General features: G+C 38.0%; 2 protein-coding genes across 2 annotated transcripts; both read right to left on the reverse strand.

Annotated features, from left to right (window-relative positions):
* Positions 1-1806: 1806 nt before the first annotated feature.
* On the reverse strand, positions 1807-2391 carry LOC121757762. The gene has a single exon (XM_042153255.1). The coding sequence runs from the start codon at positions 2389-2391 to the stop codon at positions 1807-1809; it is 585 nt and encodes a 194-aa protein (XP_042009189.1).
* Positions 2392-9491: 7100 nt separating this feature from the next.
* LOC121757763 (serine/threonine-protein phosphatase 7 long form homolog) lies at positions 9492-19056 on the reverse strand. The gene is made up of 7 exons (XM_042153256.1): positions 18743-19056; positions 17322-18182; positions 17154-17241; positions 16644-17075; positions 16079-16575; positions 10042-10152; positions 9492-9546 (listed from the first exon to the last, which is right to left on the reverse strand). Exons 2-7 carry the CDS (start codon positions 18173-18175, stop codon positions 9492-9494), a joined length of 2037 nt encoding a protein of 678 aa, XP_042009190.1. The 5' UTR covers positions 18176-18182; positions 18743-19056.
* Positions 19057-19325: the final 269 nt, after the last annotated feature.

Genomic DNA, 19325 nt, shown 5'->3' on the forward strand with positions numbered 1-19325 from the left:
GGTATGACAACAGCGCTTTAGCGCGCACGTCGCTCAAGCTCTCGCCGCTCCCCTGTGACCGCGTGAACTTCTCGAACTCTGCCGCGTACAAGTTCACTTGCTTCTTGACTTGATCCCAGTGCTTGCGGAGTTGCTCACGCTTGCGCTTGTACGCGGTCGGCGGCTTGACCGAATTGTAGAGGTCCGCGATGCGTTCCCAGTACGCGATCTGTCGCTGGTTGTTCGCGAATATCGGATCTTTCGATATATCTACCCAACACCGAGCCAAGGTGAGAGTTTCGTCGTCGTTGTGGTTCGTACGGCCGGGGGCGTACTCATTGCAATCACCGGGAGGCGGCAACTTCTGCACCCGCTGCCGGTTCCGCTTCTTTCTGGCTGGGGCGGAAGCGGTCGCGGCGGGGTCGGGATCGGCCGCTGCAGTTGGGCGGTGCCGAGACGGCTCCATGTCAGACAACCCATACGATTCCGTACAGAAATCAGGATCGTAATGGGTGTTGGTGTCGAACGAACGATAATCGCCGGGTTCTGTACCCGGCCAATGCGCCCCTGCGCTAAACGTAGGACTATTGGGGCTTGAATCCATTTCGTAGTAATTATGTAAATGTAAGTTTCGAAAATGAAATCGAGTGAAATGAAATGTTACAAATGAACGGTATTTATAAAAAAATGAAACCGCGTGTCATCGTCCGCGGTTGATCGTCCGCGACCTCCACAATGGGGCGGACAATGGCGCGGACAATGGACATCGTCCGCGCTATCCTCCGCGACCGAAGTATAGGGCGCGACTATCATCCGCGCCCTATGGCGCGCACCCGCAATGGGTGCGGACGATGCACGCCATCGGGCGTGCCATCGGCCGCCCATTGCGGATGCCCTAATAACTTGTTTTACAAAATTAAATGAAAATAATTAATTTTCAGTTTCACACGAGTCAACATGTCAAATTGAAAGAGTAGCATGCGGACCTGTCTTGATCGTTCTCTCCCTACGATAATATTCTTGATATGGAATAGTAGTGCACTTAATCCTAAATTATATCTTGCTGTTGCTATTTTATCTAAGTATACCGAACACTATTGTATATGAATTAAAAAATAGTAGTATATATTTAGGAAATAGTATCACACAATATATTCGCGTTCAAATAAGCTTATAATTATTTAGGAATTGTCACACAATGTATTCGCGTTAAAAATAGTAAGTTTTGAAGCATACTCCACCACCCAATTTTAGATTTTTTTCCCCTTACATTAAGCTATTTATATTGTGCAATCTCAGTTGCAATGTGAATATTAGAATTTCACGTCGAAGACACTAATCCTCATTTTACTGAAAGCTATTGATAATTTTAGTTATACCCCATTTCAATGTCCGCATAGTATGTTATTTTAAAATCAGTTTTTTTTTATGTAGAATAGATAATACAGAGGAAACATTTACTTTATGTAAAAGAGATAGGCACAATATATTGACAATGATCATTTGTTTATATGATAATGCTATGAACATGAGCGCGCGTATTATTTAATACACAGACACGGTGAGACTACAAACGTATCAATACATGTTGATTTTGTTTCTAAACTGCTAATCAATATGCATTTTCAACCTCTGTTTTCATCTTCAACTCCAATTCCCCAATTTGATTTCGATCTATGAACAAAAAAAAACTAATAAAAACTCTCTAGATTCCTGGAATTTCCGATTCCAAATGAGGATCGACCGCTTCAGAAAATGGACTCAAAATTATTTACAGCTGAGTGGAAGAATGAATCCACAACCTCCACAAATGGTTTGCAAACTCAATCAATTGAGGAGCACGGAGCCTTCGTTAATCGTGCTGAGCCTTAATCTGAAGGATCGAACTGCCAATTTCGCTCGTCGCATGTGCATCTTCCTCACGGAGCCGGATCTCGGAACGCCGCCCAACGAAGACTTCCTTCCGTTTTTAACCTGAACGTACGAATCGCCGTTGATTTTGATCTGATGAATCGACTGCGGATCCTCCTCCGCCGCCAAAACCGGCGAGATCCGAGACTTCCGGCCCCGCCGCGGGTTGAAATCGTTGAACGCGACGCTCGCCTTGACGGCCAGCGCCGCCATGTCGGAGGCGGCGAGGCGGCTCTGGAGCCTCGACGCCGGCAGCACGAAGTAGATCTGGTCCGGCTCCAGCGCCTCCGCCGCATCGAGGCGCGGCACGTAATCGTCGAAATACAAACGGTCGGAGTTGCAGAGGAAGACGGAGTCCGGCGACGGCATCTCGAACTGGATCACCTGCGAGACCGTGACCGGGAGCGGATACCGGCGCAGTTCTCCGGAAACAGAGATCACCGTGGCGCACGGCTTCTGATGGATAGAGTCATCGGAGTCCGACGATATACAACCACCCATTGTTGTTGGTATAATGATAGAAATATAATGTAGACAGCTGAGTGTGAAATTAATCAGAGAGAGAGAGAGAGAGAGAGAGAATGTGGAAATGAGGCGGTGGAGGGGCTGTTATATAGTTGGGGGTGGGGGGGTGGATTGGGTATGCACGTGATGTAAGCGGTGAGTCAGCTGCAGAGAAGTAACCTTGCGTCTCAAGCATGTGGTGCTTCTTCGCAGAGTGCCACATTTTTGTAACCATGTTCGGCTATTAATACCACCTTCCTTCACTAAACATTTCCTAATTATCGATGCCCTTTTATACGTCTCTATCATACTACTACTATAATACGCTTCAACCTTTTTTGATTTATCACACTATAGTAGTAGTATTAAACTTTTAGTGTTTGAAAAAATTATACAACCTTCGATCGGCCATAAGCAAGACATTGATGTTTAGAAAGTTAAATAGAAATAGAAATAGAATAAAGTAGAAGTATGAAAGTTAAATATAAATAGAATAAAGTAGAAGTATGAACGGTAGAGTGAATAAAGTAGAAGAAAGTAATCATGTTGTATTTTATCAAAAAAGTGATACAGAATAAGTGGGACGTATCATAAAAAAATACGAGTCGCTTATGATGGAATGAAGTAGAGTATTATAGATTTATGGCTTGATAATTTCGATTTCACTTTTGTAAGAATCGTAGTTTCATTTGGTGAAATATTACAATCAGTATATGAATAATAGTATTAGAAAGATTTAGGCATGGACTTGTCATTTGATGAACTAGTTGGATAAAAAAATTTACGAAAATAATTTTTTGATATTATAGCATTATCATAATAGCAGTAGGATTGAAGTAGTATTTTACTCTATATTCTATTTTTAATTAAATTTATCCTATTTTTTAAATATACCTTATTACTTATACATATAATTATATTAATTAAATCTAGCTTTTTCCCAATATCTTGGATAAGGATGGAGTGATTATGGTAAAAATATATAATTCATTATATTTTATTATTTTGTTTGAGCACATTTTTTAAAAATTATGCAAATACAAATAATTCATAAATTTCTTCTCATTGAAAAAATACGAGAAATTTCGGAATAAGGGTTTAAATTGGCTGACCTTTCGTAATTAGGGATTCAATTTGCTGACCTTTCATAATTTGGGATCGAGGAATGCGTATTTTTCGTAATAAGGGATTTATGATATTTTAGCTTATTTATGTGCTTTTTAAATATTATTTCCCTCTAACTATTTATCAATTGTCTAAATTATCCCCTTCAAATTTTTACCTAAAAATGAAGATTTTGAATCAGATTTGGAGGATGCTCTCGAAGCTGATGATGAAATTGAAGATCTATGCAATGCCAGGGATTATGTGATGGAGAAAAGGTCGTCTGATCCATTTTTCAACATGACTGACCAGAAATGGAACGAGATGATTAAGGAGGCTACTGAGCGTGGTCATCTTCAGGATATGAAGGAATGTGAAGACTTACTAGAGGAAATGCTTAATCTCTTTCTCATTAGTATAAAAAATTTATGCCAAGTAAATTGCAGCATAGAGGTAGCGGAAAGCATAAACCTAGAAGAAATACAGTAAAAATATGTGCGAAAATCTAAGAAGTTGACTCCAAGAAAGCCAATTTAGTGATAATTGTTCACGTTAATATATGGAAAAGAAGAAAAAAAAAAGTTGGACAAATCCTATTTAGAAACGGTTGGATCTATATTTTTTATAGAATTTTGGTAAAAATTTGAAAGGGGTAATTTAGACGATTGATAAATGGTTAGAGGGAAATAATATTAAAAAAGCACATAAATAAGCTAAAATATCATAAATCCCTTATTACGAAGAATACGCATGCCTCCATCCCAAATTACGAAAGGTCAGTGAATTTAAACCCTTATTCCGAAATTTCTCAAAAAATACCGGACGGATCTCACTCGAATAGTAAGAAGACTCGTGTCTATGTTTTTTCGTTCATGAAAAGTTATAATACTTCGGACTTCCAATTTGATAAAATTGATAGTTTTATTTTATTGCAGATTACTTTAATTAATTAGTCTTGTATATATTTCAAATATTTGATATAGGTTAGTGATCAAGATATAACTAATCTTAAGTGTATAACTAGAGAACAAATCTCAGCCACACATCTTAATTCAACAAATATTATTTATTTTAATAATACAAAATAGGTCAAGGGTATTTTTGGAAATTACATTATGGAAAAGAAGAGCCCAGCATATCCCGCCTGAAGAGAAAGGGTTTTCCAGTATATTCGTGCTAATACTGCTGGTAAGGATTGAAAGTGCAGAGGCAAACCTCGCGAGGTCAGAGGTAAGCGTGAAAGGAGTGGTGGAGCCCACAGCTCTTGCCGATTACGTGTACAAGAAAACCGGAAAGCTCGCGACGATCGTAAAGGTCGAAGCGGGGAAGAAAGAGGAGGAGAAAGCGAAGGAATAGAAGAAAGCTGAGGAAGCAAAATCTAAGAAAGCGGAGGGGGACGGTAAGGAAAACAGCGGCAAGGAGGCGGCAAAGACGGAAGAAGTGGAGGATCTGAAAATGGAGGTGAGGAAGAATGAGATGTACTATTACTACCCACAGCAAAACTACGAGCAGCAAAGATTTGATGTGCAAGAGATGAATGTGTTTAGCGACGAGAATCCAAATGCATGTACGGTTATGTAAATCCTCAGAAAAGAAGATTGAGGGGTAGAATGGGGAGAGAATGACCGTGGGTAAATCCGACCTTCTGCTCTGGGCAACATCTATGCTCTCTCTCTACATGGTGGTGGAGTGGATACACATAAATCTATAGGAAAGTTCTAGGATTTTGTGAGGATTTTGAACCTTGTATTTTTATTTTAATAGTGGAGTATTAAACTTTTGAAATATTGCTTTCGATAATAGTTGTAATGTATGTGTCATATCATAGAATGTTGTAATTGCTGCTAGCAAAATTTCATTGTTTTGAAAACCTAGCTATTTTAGATTTTACCTAGCAAAATAAAATTACCTCATCACTTTTAGCATGATTTTACTTCACTCTTGTTTACAAAACACATCACTCTTAGCATGGTTTTACTTCACTCTTGTTTACAAAACACATCACTCTTAGCACGATCTTACTTCACCCTTGTTTACAAAGCACATCACTCTTAGCACGTTCTTACTTCACTCTTGTTTACAAAGCACATCACTCTTAGCACGATCTTACTTCACTCTTGTTTACAAAGCACATCACTCTTAGCACGATCTTACTTCACTCTTGTTTACAAAGCACATCACTCTTAGCACGATCTTACTTCACTCTTGTTTACAAAGCACATCACTCTTAGCACGATCTTACTTCACTCTTGTTTACAAAGCACATCACTCTTAGCACGATCTTACTTCACTCTTGTTTACAAAACACATCACTCTTAGCACGATCTTACTTCACTCTTGTTTACAAAACGCATCACTCTTAGAAAAACATTTAGATCACAAATTTCCCCAACTATCGTATCACAGTAACGATCCATGGATTAATTATATCCTACAATCATCCCAATTTTGACAAAGATCATGATAAATTCACAATCAGAAAGCAATAAAACCAATGCACCAGAAAACGAGTAATCATTACTAAAAGAAGCAGCATTACTTCGCAGCAGAAAAACACGCCCAACTGAAATTAGGGACCCCATATGCTTCTGCCAAATGGTCACCGGGAAATACGACCTCGTTTCATCCCCCACCAGAACGTCCATCCTCACCACCCCTCCTCCATTTCCACCAATTTTATACTGCGATCGGCGAAATCCCTCAACACGGACGAATAAACTACTACTCCATGATTTAATTAAGCAGTAGAAAACGCAAAACATATCCATTACCCTGAAAAATACCGGTATAGGGATGAATTGGTGAACGAAGACTACGAGTTGTACATAATCCCCAACATAAGAAGATGCTTTGTTGAGATCAATCAGAGGTCCGTACCATCCGATCGCCGTCGCCATTTTTTCAGTTAGAGCTTTGCAATGACCATTATACCCCCGCCTTGTTATTGTGGGGTAAATTTGTGATTGAGGGAACTAATATCTCATTAAATTCGAAAATTAATACAAGCCCTTGATTTTTTTAATCTTGTGGCTATGATTTGTTCTCTAGTTATTTGGTTAAGGGACATTTACCATAGATCACTACTCATTTCATATATATTCTTGATATAATTTGACAGTAATATGAGACTATTTCAATCTGAAATCTCGTGCTGATGCATATAAAAAATTGATAACATGCATTTGACGTAATATAAGAAAAAGTATTGAATGAATTCCATTTAAAATAGGAAAATAGGAAACTTTGGTGTGAGAAATAAATACTCCTTGATTTAATTATATAAATGGATACTCTGGTACAAGACTAGTAAGTACTATGATTTGAATATAGGGAACGAGGAATACGATCAATGTAGACTAATTTCTAGCAATTGAAACCTTTGTTTTAGTTCAATTAGAACATTTTTAGATAGTAATACGGAATTCATTTTTAATTCATTTTATACTATTTTTATTTTGTGATTGTTTTAGTTTTTTTTTAGAAAAAATGAATTAAAATAATTTTGAAACGAACTCCGTGTTATCTACTACTAATGAACTCCTGTTGGTTCGACAATTTGACACTAGAAAGTAGTTCAGCATATACACTAGGGAATGATATGAATGTTGTGATAATAATTATGAATAAACGATATGAATGTTGTGATATAATTTTGAATTTCTTTATCATCTAAATAAACAATAAGAATTTTAAAATCGAATACCAATAATTCATTTTAAATTGAGTTTGTCGTGTATGATTTCTTTATGTCGTCAAAATATAAATAGTTATGCATTGGTTCGAATCAAAATATATGTTTCCTAGCATCATCAACATGATACATGAACATATACCATCAATGACTAGTTGGTATGGTATGTCTCCTCTCTTTTATACATTCAATCAAACTTGCAACATGTATTATGGTAGGTATTCTAGTTGCATACATTAATTTTATGATAATGTCGAGAGAAATATATAATATTAAAAGGTGTAGTCACTAAAAATCAAAAGAGTGATGATTTAGAGACATAATGTCTCTAAGCCATACTACCCGTATGTCAAATTGCTATAAGCCAAATTATTATATGGACTAATATACCCTTATTTTGAATTAAATAGTAATTGATAAATAAATATATATATTAATTAATCATAAAAGGAAAGACAATTCATATCAAATTACTAGTATCTTTTATCTAAATATACATCAATCATATTATTATCAAAAGTCAACTCATATCAAATTACACTCTTATAAAAAATGAAATTTCTTAATTGTGAAACATGACGAATAAATATCTATAGCTAAAACACATTATTTTGACACCATTAACAATTTAATTCTAGTATACAAATTTAAATCGTTGTTCCCTAACATTTTGTCCATTAATAAAATAAAGCATGTATAAATTTCGAATCTTTATTTTGATACTATAAGAACTCAAGCAATTAAATTGATTTATTAATTTTATAAATATAAATTCTAGATTCAATAATGTTTTGTAATAATAAAATTAAGATTGAGTATTAAATCTATTAAGTACCTATACGTTTAGAATTTAAAAAATGTAATCGCATAATGTATTATTTAAAATAAAGTTTAAATTCACTATATTAGATTAAATTTTTTTAAAAAAAATTCATGATTGAAGTTAGAAAGAATAATTCAAAAATTTAGCATCAGAATATTTAAAATTTTGAAATTTATGTACACTTCCTAAACAAAATAGTGGAGTATATAATTAAAGCCAATATAATGATGCAGCCAATTAGGTAGAGAGATTGGAGATTGTGGTGAGATGATTAGAGTACATATTTGCTTAAATCAAGCCATCCATATAAATGCACACAACTTTTCTAAGCAGGGACGGGACTAGGAATTGAAATGAGCCGATGCTGAAATTTAACAACAAATACGGTAGGACGCGCGGTGCTCCTAGAATCTCTGGTAGCGACTAGTCTTCTCTAATATTACTAGTGGTCAATGTATCTAGGATTTTCGATTTGAGAATCCAAAGAAAATATTAGTATACACATAGATAGTGACTTGGATAACCTAAGAGTCTGCAAATTGAGCTACTAAAATATTAATTTAATATAAATATCGTACTTCATCTATCAGCTATTACTTGTCCCACTTTGGCTCGTTTTGAATATTAGAAATGTAATACTCCCTCCGTCCCAAGGTAGTTGAGTCGTATTCCTTTTTAGTTTGTCCCAAGGTAGTTGAGTCATTTCCTTTTTTGGTAAAATTTTTATTCCTTCTCTTACTTTCCTCTCTCCACTTTAACCTTTAACAAATCAATTTCTTAAATCCCGTGCCCAAAAGAAATGCCTCAACTACCTTGGGACGGAGGGAGTATAAAAAAGTTAGTAGAATGTGAGGTCTATTTATCAAATTAATAAAAGGTAAATGAATATATATTGGCAGACAGACTGAAAATGAAATATGAGACGAATAATCATAGACAAAATAAATATAAATAAATTGATTTATACAATATATTATTATACATATAAAAAATAATAGTAAAATTTTAAAGTATTTAGTTCCTTAAACATTTTTAAAGATAGGTGAATCAATATTAATATATTCCTAAACTAATAAACTCACAAAATAAGAAAAGAATATCAACTATTAATGAGGTAAGATCCTCTGCTATCCCGAAATCAGAGCATCGGATGCTATCCCATTACGACGCCGTATTACTGACTTAAAACACACTCAAGTAGGAATTTTTTTTTTATTTATTACTCATTTTTCAACCACTAAAATTATGCTTGGGATTGAAAATATATTCATATAAATACATTGAATTTTATTCAACTAATTGAAAATTTGGTGCTTAAATGAAACCAAATACTCCTCCCATATTGCTGCCTAAATTTACTGAGGTAAATAAGAGGAGGAACTGTATCGAATTTTAAAATTTGTTATTTTCCTAATCACACGAAATAAGAAATAGATAATCATGATATATGTTCCCAAGGCATAATCATATCTTTACAGTTTACACTCCGCTCTCCTTTTCAAGCATCTTCTTTCTCCAGCAGCTCAGTCCATCACTGTAAAAATGCATAGAAAATAGAAATACTATAAACGAATCTAGGAGGATGGCATCGGCCAAGCCCCCGATGAAGCGGTGACTTGGCCTAAGCTATGTCCGTCCCTGTTCCTAAACAAGTAATTCTAAAATATAAATAAATGTTTTTATACGCACAAGGGTAGTATGGTATATGTATAAAACATTTATTTAAATAAAAAGACTAAAGTCCAAAAATGGTCCTTAATATATTCCGATTTTTTTATTTTGGTCCAAAACATTATCTTTTGAATCCTTTTTGGACGGTTCCGTCAAATATTTGACGGTTTTAATTATCGGATCACAAATCCGTCACTAACACAAACCAAGCTCAACACCACCCCTTTTATGCCCTTTCAAGAAGCAAGCAACGAAGAAATCCATCTCTTCATCGTCGCCGCCGTCGTCTCTCCTCTCCCAAACCAGAATCACTCCGCCGCCGCCGCCAGAGGCCAACCCCGCCCCATCCTTTTCTTACCTGATATGAGATTTGGCTTCTCGTCTGCCAACGCCGTTGTTTCCAGCAACCTCGACAACAGTGAGGGGCAGCTCTGTTCCAAGTACTTGAACCCTTCTGATTTCATCACCACTGTAACAGTAAACCAAACCATTAATACTCTGCTAAATCAAATATGAAACCATCATTCTTGGAATTTGGGGGGAGGATCTGGAAGTAACATAGTACACTGTAATTTCGACATCTCCCCAATGATGTCTGGAGATGCTGTTCCTGAACAATGGATATGAACTAATGAGGTTTCTGCAGAAATGGGTTGATTCTCATATTTTCACTAATTTGGCCCACTTAAAATACTTGTCCTGCTATCCACACATCAAAGAATACTACCCCAAAAAAAAGCATCAACCTAAACACCCGCAGTTTGTTCACTTCCTTACAAATGAATCATGCAAGCAAAAAAGCAATAAAGCAATCTTGGAGCCATGGCCTTTTGAGCATCCATATTAAGTATGTGTTCATGCATATCACTGAACTCAGACATACAAAGAAAATGATGAAAAGATATTACATTGCACAAAATATTTCTACAAAATCATTATTGTAAACATAATTTAACTGCATCAACCCTTTGTGAAATGATATAGCTGATTCAGGATTTATGTTCACATACCTACTGGTTAATTGAACCTAAGTCGCATTTCAAAGTATTCTTATGTCCAACATCAAAAACTTTAGTTCTCTATTTTCTTTTTGTATTTCCTTTTCAAGTTCTCTGGATAAAAAATAAAGATAGCCACACAGAAGTGTAATTAAAGCACAGACGAACAAAAATACCCACCAAGGATGGAGAACACTAATTTCATCAAGCAAATATCTCCAGATATGGACTGGAAAATTATAATTGACATAACCTGAAAATTTACACCGTTCAGATCTACGGACTACACGCCGGATGGGGCAGGGTTGGCCTCCGGCGGCGGGGGCGGAGTGATTCTGGTATGGGAGAGGAGAGACGGCGGCGGCGACGATGAAGAGATGGATTTCTTCGTTGCTTGCTGCTTGAAAGGGCATAAAGGGGCGGTGTTGAGCTTGGTTTGTGTTAGTGACGGATTTGTGACCCGATAATTAAAACCGTAAAAAATTTGACGGAACCGTCCAAAAATGACTAAATGTGACCCGTTTTCAAATGTGAGGGACCAAATAATTCAAAAGATAATATTTTGGACCAAAATAAAAAAATCGCAATATGTTAAGGACCATTTTGGGACTTTAGTCAAATAAAAATATAAAACAATCTAAAATGACAATTTTAACGAGAAAAACGCGTTTATAAGCGATTTTGCCTTTAAAATAACGCAAATGTACCCATTTTGTTATCAATTCCATTTATGGGAAAAACGCCGATGAAGTTGGCGTGTTTATAAGTAAAAACGCCAGTGAGATTGGCGTGTCTATACGCAAAAACGCCAACATAGTTGGCGTTTTACAATGCCACCGTATCTTGCTCGTATTTTTAACCAAAATACTTAAATTTGAACACGCAAATCTTGATGGCGTCTTTACTAAATAAAACGCCAAGGTCATTGGCGTGTTTAACGTAAAAAACGCCAACTTGATCGGCTTTTTTCGGTTGAACCATATATCTCAGATCTCCCCCAAAATCGCAGACCCTAATCACATTTCCTCCCTCCCCAAAACGCGAAAAACCTTCCCAAAGCTGAAAAACGCGAAAACGCTTGCCTTGGTCGGGTTAACCCGGTGGTGGATTGAAGCGTGTAGATTTCTATTTTCGCTCATTTCTTCCAAATATTAGTACTCGCAATCGGTTAGTATATCTAATTTTTAACTCATTCTTCCAAACATTAGTCTACCAATATTTGATGGATTATTATGATAGTATATATTGTAGTGTAATTTAAATAATTATTTGATGGATTGTTATAGTATTATAAATTGTATTGTAATTAATAGAAATATTTTGACCAATTGTTATGGTATTATATGTTGTAGTATATCTAATTTTTTACCCATATTTGATAGGTTGTTATGATAGTATATATTGTAGTGTACTGTAAAGAAATATTTTTGACCAATATTTGTGTTTGACATTAATGCAGATAGTATGACGTGGTGTGTCCATTTATATTGGGTGGAAATATAATTCCCGGAACAGTTATTTCATATGATCCTCCTTTTGCAAAAGGATTGATTATGTTGGATGAAAGTATTTCCTACGAAAAGCTTGTGGAAACAATTTGTGAAAGAATGGGGATAAACATATTTGAAAACAAACTTCAAATAGTATGGAAACGTCATATATTCTATGGATCTTCAATCACGTATATAGGTATTTTACTAGAAGAAGTATACATGCCACTAATGTTTAGTGAGAGTATGACTACAGGAGGTCAAATTGAATTGTATGTTGAGTATTCGTCAATTACTCAACAACATAGTCATCATCTCATGAGTAATGATGTTGGTACGTCTACGAGAGGCCGAGAACCATATTTCGCTGCAACACAAGATTTTGATGTTGGTACGTCTACGAGAGGCCAAGAACCATGCTTCGATACAACACAAGATTTTGATATTGGAGGCGTGCATTTAGGGGACAGTGACAACCCAGCTGTGGTTGAGGACATAATTGGTCTTGATAAAGCCGACTTTCTTGATCCACAATCACCTTATGATTCTGAAGATGTCGATCCGGATAGTACAGATTCAGATGGTGCTTCGTCGGATGAGGACCAATTTGTTGCTCCAAGTACATCCATTCCGGTTGGAGAAACAGTGGTTGGCGAAACATCAATTGGAGGAAGAGCAGTACGAGAAAGAGTAGTTCCACAGTTCCCACAGCCTGGTATGAACTATTTTCGCACCTTACCAGGTCCATATGATAGTTTTGATCCAAAAAACTTTGAGTCTGATGATCTCAATGTGCATTATTGGAGTGAAAAAGATCCGAGCAATGTCGGTTTGCATACTAAATTTAAAACCAAATTGGAATTGAAGTCAGCTGTGACTTTTTGGCATTTGGAAAAAATCCGACAATATACAGTTGTTGAAAGTAAAGGAAAGAGATGGCATGCAGTTTGTAAGTGGCCACAAGGAAATCCGAAAGATAAGTCCTTACCGCCATGTTTGTGGGAGTGCCGAGCAACATTGAGGAAGCATGATGAACACTGGCAAATTAGAGTGTTTAGCACTGCTCATACTTGCATGGGGGATCGTAATTATAATGGGCACGTTAATCTTTCGTCGGGTATGATAGCGTTGAGTGTTCGACATCAGATAGAAAACGATCCTTGCTACAAGGTAAAAGCAATTGTCGCGGATATTGAAAATAGATTTCATGTGAAAGTTAGTTACAAGAAAGCATGGTATGCTCGGAGGACAGCTATTGAGCTTGTGTATGGTTCGTGGGCGTGGAATTTCAAAGTTTTACCAGGTTATTTGAATGAGTTGCAAAGACAAAATCCTGGCACAATTGTCGAATGGTTACATGATGAAAGATTAAGCAACGGTATGAACAAGGTTTTCAAGTACGTATTTTGGGCTTTTGGTCCAGCTGTGGAGGCTTTTCAACTATGCAAACCAGTTTTAACCGTTGATGGAACTCATCTACGTGGACGATATCGAGGTAAAATTCTTATTGCCGTTGGATTTGATGCTAATAAGAAATGTTTGCCTATTGCATATGCCATTGTTGATGAGGAAACCATACAAAGTTGGAATTGGTTTATGGAACGTATTAGAATTCACGTAGCCAAGCATGAAATATGTGTAATATCTGATAGGCATGTGGGAATCATAGATGCAATGAATTCTCCCATATGGAAAGAAGAACCCAATGTGGGGCATCACAGATTTTGCTTGGTACATGTTAGAAAAAATGTTTTGTAGAATCACAAAGGCATCATGGTAAAAAAACTTGTTTGGAAAATTGGTATTGCTACAAAGAAACGCAAGTTTAAGATCAGACGTCGTTTACTTCGAACCATCAACAACGAGGCTGTGCAGTACCTTGATGCCGTGGAGTTAGAAAAATGGAGTTTGGCGTATGACAAACACAAAAGATGGGGTGAGATGACCACTAATATGGTTGAATCTTACAACAATGTGTTGAGAGGCGCAAGACAACTCCCAATTAAAGCTTGCATTGATCTGATATTTTGGAGGACAATAGAATGGTTTAATGAGCGGTCAATTGCATCAACACAGTGTGCCACACCACTTACCCCGTGGGCCCATGCAAAGGTGTGCAAAATGATGTAAAAGGTCAATTACATAATGTGAGAGTCCCAAACACAATTGCAGGGCTTTACGTGGTTCGAACAAAGCGTCGAATTGGTGGAAAGGGCGGTAATAAGTGGAAGGTAAAGTACTTGGAGTCGAACTGCAAATGTCAAAAGTGGCAGATGTGGAGGCTTCCATGTTCACATGCAGCGGCAGTTGCGCGGTTTAGAAACGAGCCCATGCTGTCGCTTGTTGATAACGTATACCGCACAAGTGTTTGGGTACACCAGTATTCTACGGTGTTCAATCCAATCAGACACCAAGATTATTGGGCTGTGCCTGAATGGACTTTGCAATGTTCACGAGCCCAGTTAATGCCTAAAAGTCGAGGTCGATATCGTACTACTAGGATTCCTAATCAGATGGATGTCCGTGAAGCTGACCAGCCACGCGCCCGACGCCGATGTAAACATTGCCGTCAACCAGGGCACGACAGACGCAACTGCCCGAATGCTTCTTCAAGGATGGATACTCAGTTGGTAGATGATGCCGATGACGATTTTATGCCTCCACCTCCATCAAGATCTGCAGTTCGAGGTCGTCATTCTATCAGCCACACTGATGATGCCGATCATGATGTTATGCCTCCACCTCCACCAAGATCTGTAGTTCGAGGTCGGCATTCTGTCAGCCACACTGGTGGTACAGGCGAAGACATCGGTCTCAGTGATATTCCACATTCTCCACCTAAGTCTTCTGTGCGAGACGATTATTTCGGGGTGGATTTAGAGAATGTCGTTGTGCAAGATACTCCTCCGTCTAGACTCTCCACCGCCAGAATCGGGAAGGGTATCCATAGCTTCTTTACCCGGAGAAGGCGAGACAACTGAATGTGTAACAACTATTTAGCTGAATTGAACATTGTTCTGTTTGTTCTGTTTTACTTATATTTTGGCGGCGTCGTAGTTATTTATTGAATAGAACATTGTTCTGTTTTACTAATATTTTGGCAAGTCATAGAATATGCAAAACGTAAAATTTAGTTTTTTAAAAACGCCACTCAAGATGGCGTTTTTCATAAAAACGCCATCTAAGTTGGCGGGTTTGTGTTAAAAACGCCATCTAAGTTGGCGTTTTTATCTAGAAACGCCTATTTCGTTGGCGTGTTTTAAAGACGCCAACGCCGATTGGCGTGTTTGTTCAGAACCTCAACCTCGGTGTGGCAGAAAATTGCAAAAAAAATTTCGGACTTAGACACGCCATCTTGAGTGGCGTGTTTAAAAAAACGCCACTGACGATGGCGTTTTATAGGTAAAACGCCATCGTCGTTGGCGTGTTTTAAAAAACGCCTACTAAGCTTGGCGTGTTTGTTCAGAAACTCAGCCTCGGTGTGGCAGAAAATTGCAAAAAAAATTTCGGACTTAGACACGCCATCTTGAGTGGCGTGTTTAAAAAAACGCCACTGAATATGGCGTTTTATAGGTAAAACGCCATCGTCGTTGGCGTGTTTTAAAAGACGCCTAGTAAGCTTGGCGTGTTTGTTCAGAAGCTCAGCCTTGGCGTGGCAAAAGATTGGAAAAATGTTTCAAGTTAAAAACGCCATCGTGAGTGGCGTGTTTCAAAAAAATGTACCAATCCAACTTATACGAGTTCAAATTATCAACATGCACACGTATAAAAAAGCGGATTTATCAAATTACTAATATACATACGCCAAATGAATGAAAAAACACCAATATCAATACAATATATCAAATTACTTATATAAAGCGTTCAAATCAATGTAAAAAGTCCGGGCAACGTTCACTCGTCTCGCCTTTTATGCATAAACAGACTACGGATTCCCTTCCCGATGCTGGTCTTAGGGATTCTAGACGGAGGAGTATCTTCAACGACGACATTCTCTAAATCAATGTCGTCTCTCGCAGAAGACCGAGGTGGAGATTGTTGATCGATGAGACCGAAATCTTCTCCTGTACCACCCGTGTGGCTGACTGAGTGACGACCCCGCACGGCAGATCTTGGTGGAGGTGGAGCCACAAAATCGTCATCAGAATCATCAACCAACTGAGTATCCATCCTTGATGATGACGACTCTCCACCAACTTTCTTCTTTCCACGCCGCTTCGCTTTTTGCCGCACGGGCATGTCAAGGTCCAGCTCAGAGCGCTGTGAAGGACGGTGGTCCATCGTCTCAGCTTCCCCACATATCTGGAGGCCATCTTCAACCATTCTCGAAATGGTGAATAAATCCGGCCGTCCTGACATGTCTTGCTCCCTAAGAAAGTGGCGTATTTTGTGAAGGGTCTCCACCTACAATTTTCAGTGTTAATTACATTTCATCTTATGAAATTAAACAAAGAAAAGTTGTTGAAATCTACCGCGTAGTGATGAGAGGCCGCCGTTTCATGGAAGCCCTCATGAGAATGCACCCCAGGTTTTGTTAGGTACACCACGGTTATCCGGCGAAACCAATCCATGTACTCATCAGTAGCAACAGGCACCATTGAGTACTCCAAATCAACATACACCGTGTCGTGCCTATTATGCCAATCTTGTATATGATTGGCGTGCCACTGAACCCAGTTCCGACCTGCTTTGCCACGTCGATCCTGTTTCGTAAAATCAGATCCGTGGAACCGGTCGACAATCGGGATATAAGGTTGGACAATCCCAAATTGTCGCAACACCCGCTGTGGCATGTGTGGCTCAACCATATTCCAGCAGATTAGTGTTGTCATCGACGTCCATATAGGACGACCGGCAACACAAACATCCGGCAGATTTCGCGATTCATACGGCCTCCAAATAAACTAGATATGAAACTTATTTAGTCAAAACAAGTTCAATCAAAACAACACACTAGCAACAATTTAGTTTACGTAAATTACCTGATTGGCATGCATTGTTGAGAACTGATCTCTGAAAGTTTCAATGCAATGCCCCGGTGCTTTTACATAAGAGGCCCGACCAGTCCATCTACAAAAATTAAATTATGAGCGAACAACACAAAAATCAATAAAAATTATGCTTAAAAGAGTAATTAGTGGACAACTTACGCGACTGCACATGGTAAGTAGTCTACGGGCGCGGGGTTCAGCATCTGCGGTCTAATAATTGGGATTCTTTCCCAAGCCCACAGCTGTAACAATGTAAGAGCTCCCCCGACATCGGTCCTCTTACCAAGTGCAGCTTCACATAGATTGTGGTACAAGCAGGCAAGAGTCGCACCTCCCCAGCTATAGCTAGCACATTGTTCTATATCCATGAAAAACTGAAGGTAGAAGAAGGGAATTTTATTACCGATAGCGTTCGGGATCAGTAGACCACCCAGTAATAGCAGACAATACACACGAGCACGTTGATTGTACATGTATTGCTCGTGGTCATCACTCAACTCAATCCGCAGTTGATTTGATAAGCTTGTCTGCTTCCAGTTCAATTCTTTTAGATCAACTGCATCTGGAATAAAGCCAAGAAAATCCAAACAAACATCCTTCCAATAGTTGACATCCTTACTGGGGATGTAACCCGTCAGAGGCTCACCGTCAGTTTTGAGGCCCCATAAGACCTCCACGTCCTCTAAGCTCACAGTCGCTTCACCGACTGGAAAGTGAAACGTGTGAGTCTCTGGCCTCCAACGTTCAATCAAAGCGGTGATAAGATGGTGGTTAATGTCTTTCGGTTGACCACACCTCAACATCCCGCCGAACCCCATCTCATCTATAACCGCCAAAACACGAGGATTTATGGGAACATCCCATATGATTCCTTCGTATCTTCTACACCGTACGTCTTCCGATGGCACTCCTGCCCATATGTTATTAGAGACGTGTTGTCTCTGCAGATATAATACGGAGGGATCCTCAGGACCACATAAGAGCTGACGACGAGAAGTTGAAGAAGATGCCATAAATCACCTACACAACATTCATATTCCAAATTAAACAACAAACAAACCTAAACAAATTCAATAATTACAAACAATTTAATACAATATCACAAAATGGAACACCTATATCAAACAATTCACAATACACAACTTCAACATCATAACACAATTCACCTACACATCATAACACAATTCACCTACACAAAAGTAACAGTTCAAATAAACAATATACATCAATTTTCCACCAATTCAACTTACCCAATTTTAGTTTAACCAACCTAACAATTTCAATTTCAACCTAACAATGTACACAAAATTAACATTTCAAACTAAAAAAAGACATTAACCAAAACCCACATAAACCAAATCAATTTGCCCAATTTTTAAGCTATCAAACCCTACGATTTTGGTTTATAATCAAATTTATACACAAATTCACTTAACCCAAACAATCCAACATAATAATCAACACTACCGTCATACAAATAATCCATATGCACAATATTTCAACTCAAATCGCAACACATTACAAACCCTAGCTAAGTATCCAACAATTACTCTAATAATGTAAAAGATAAGCATACTAACCGAATAAATTGGACGAATTTGGGGAAAACTAGCACCGATTGATGAATGGAGGGCGAAATCACAAAGACACGGACGAATTTGCGAAGGATTTGGCCGCTGCTAGAGAAAATCGCGAAGTGGGTATGTGAGGTTAATTTTTCGCGACTGTCTGCTGCTATTATATGCTTCTGAACAAAGACGCCAATGGTGTTGGCGTCTTTTAGTAAAGACGCCGATCAGGTTGGCGTTTTTAACGTTAAACACGCCAATGAACTTGGCGTTTTATTTAGTAAAGACGCCATCAAGATTGGCGTGTTCAAATTTAAGTATTTTGGTTAAAAATACGAGCAGAATACGGTGACATTGTAAAACGCCAACTATGTTGCCGTTTTACAGTAAAGACACGCCAATCTCAATGGCGTTTTTACTTATAAACACGCCAACTTCATCGGCGTTTTTCCCATAAATGGAATTGATAACAAAATGGGTACATTTGCGTTATTTTAAAGGCCAAGTGGCCTATATACGCGATTTCCTCCAATTTTAACCGTCCATTATGTCTCTAAGACATTTCTCAAAACAAAATAGGAGGTTTCACAACATG

Source organism: Salvia splendens, chromosome 12 (genome assembly GCF_004379255.2).
Source record: "Salvia splendens isolate huo1 chromosome 12, SspV2, whole genome shotgun sequence".
Taxonomy (NCBI): Eukaryota; Viridiplantae; Streptophyta; class Magnoliopsida; order Lamiales; family Lamiaceae; genus Salvia; species Salvia splendens.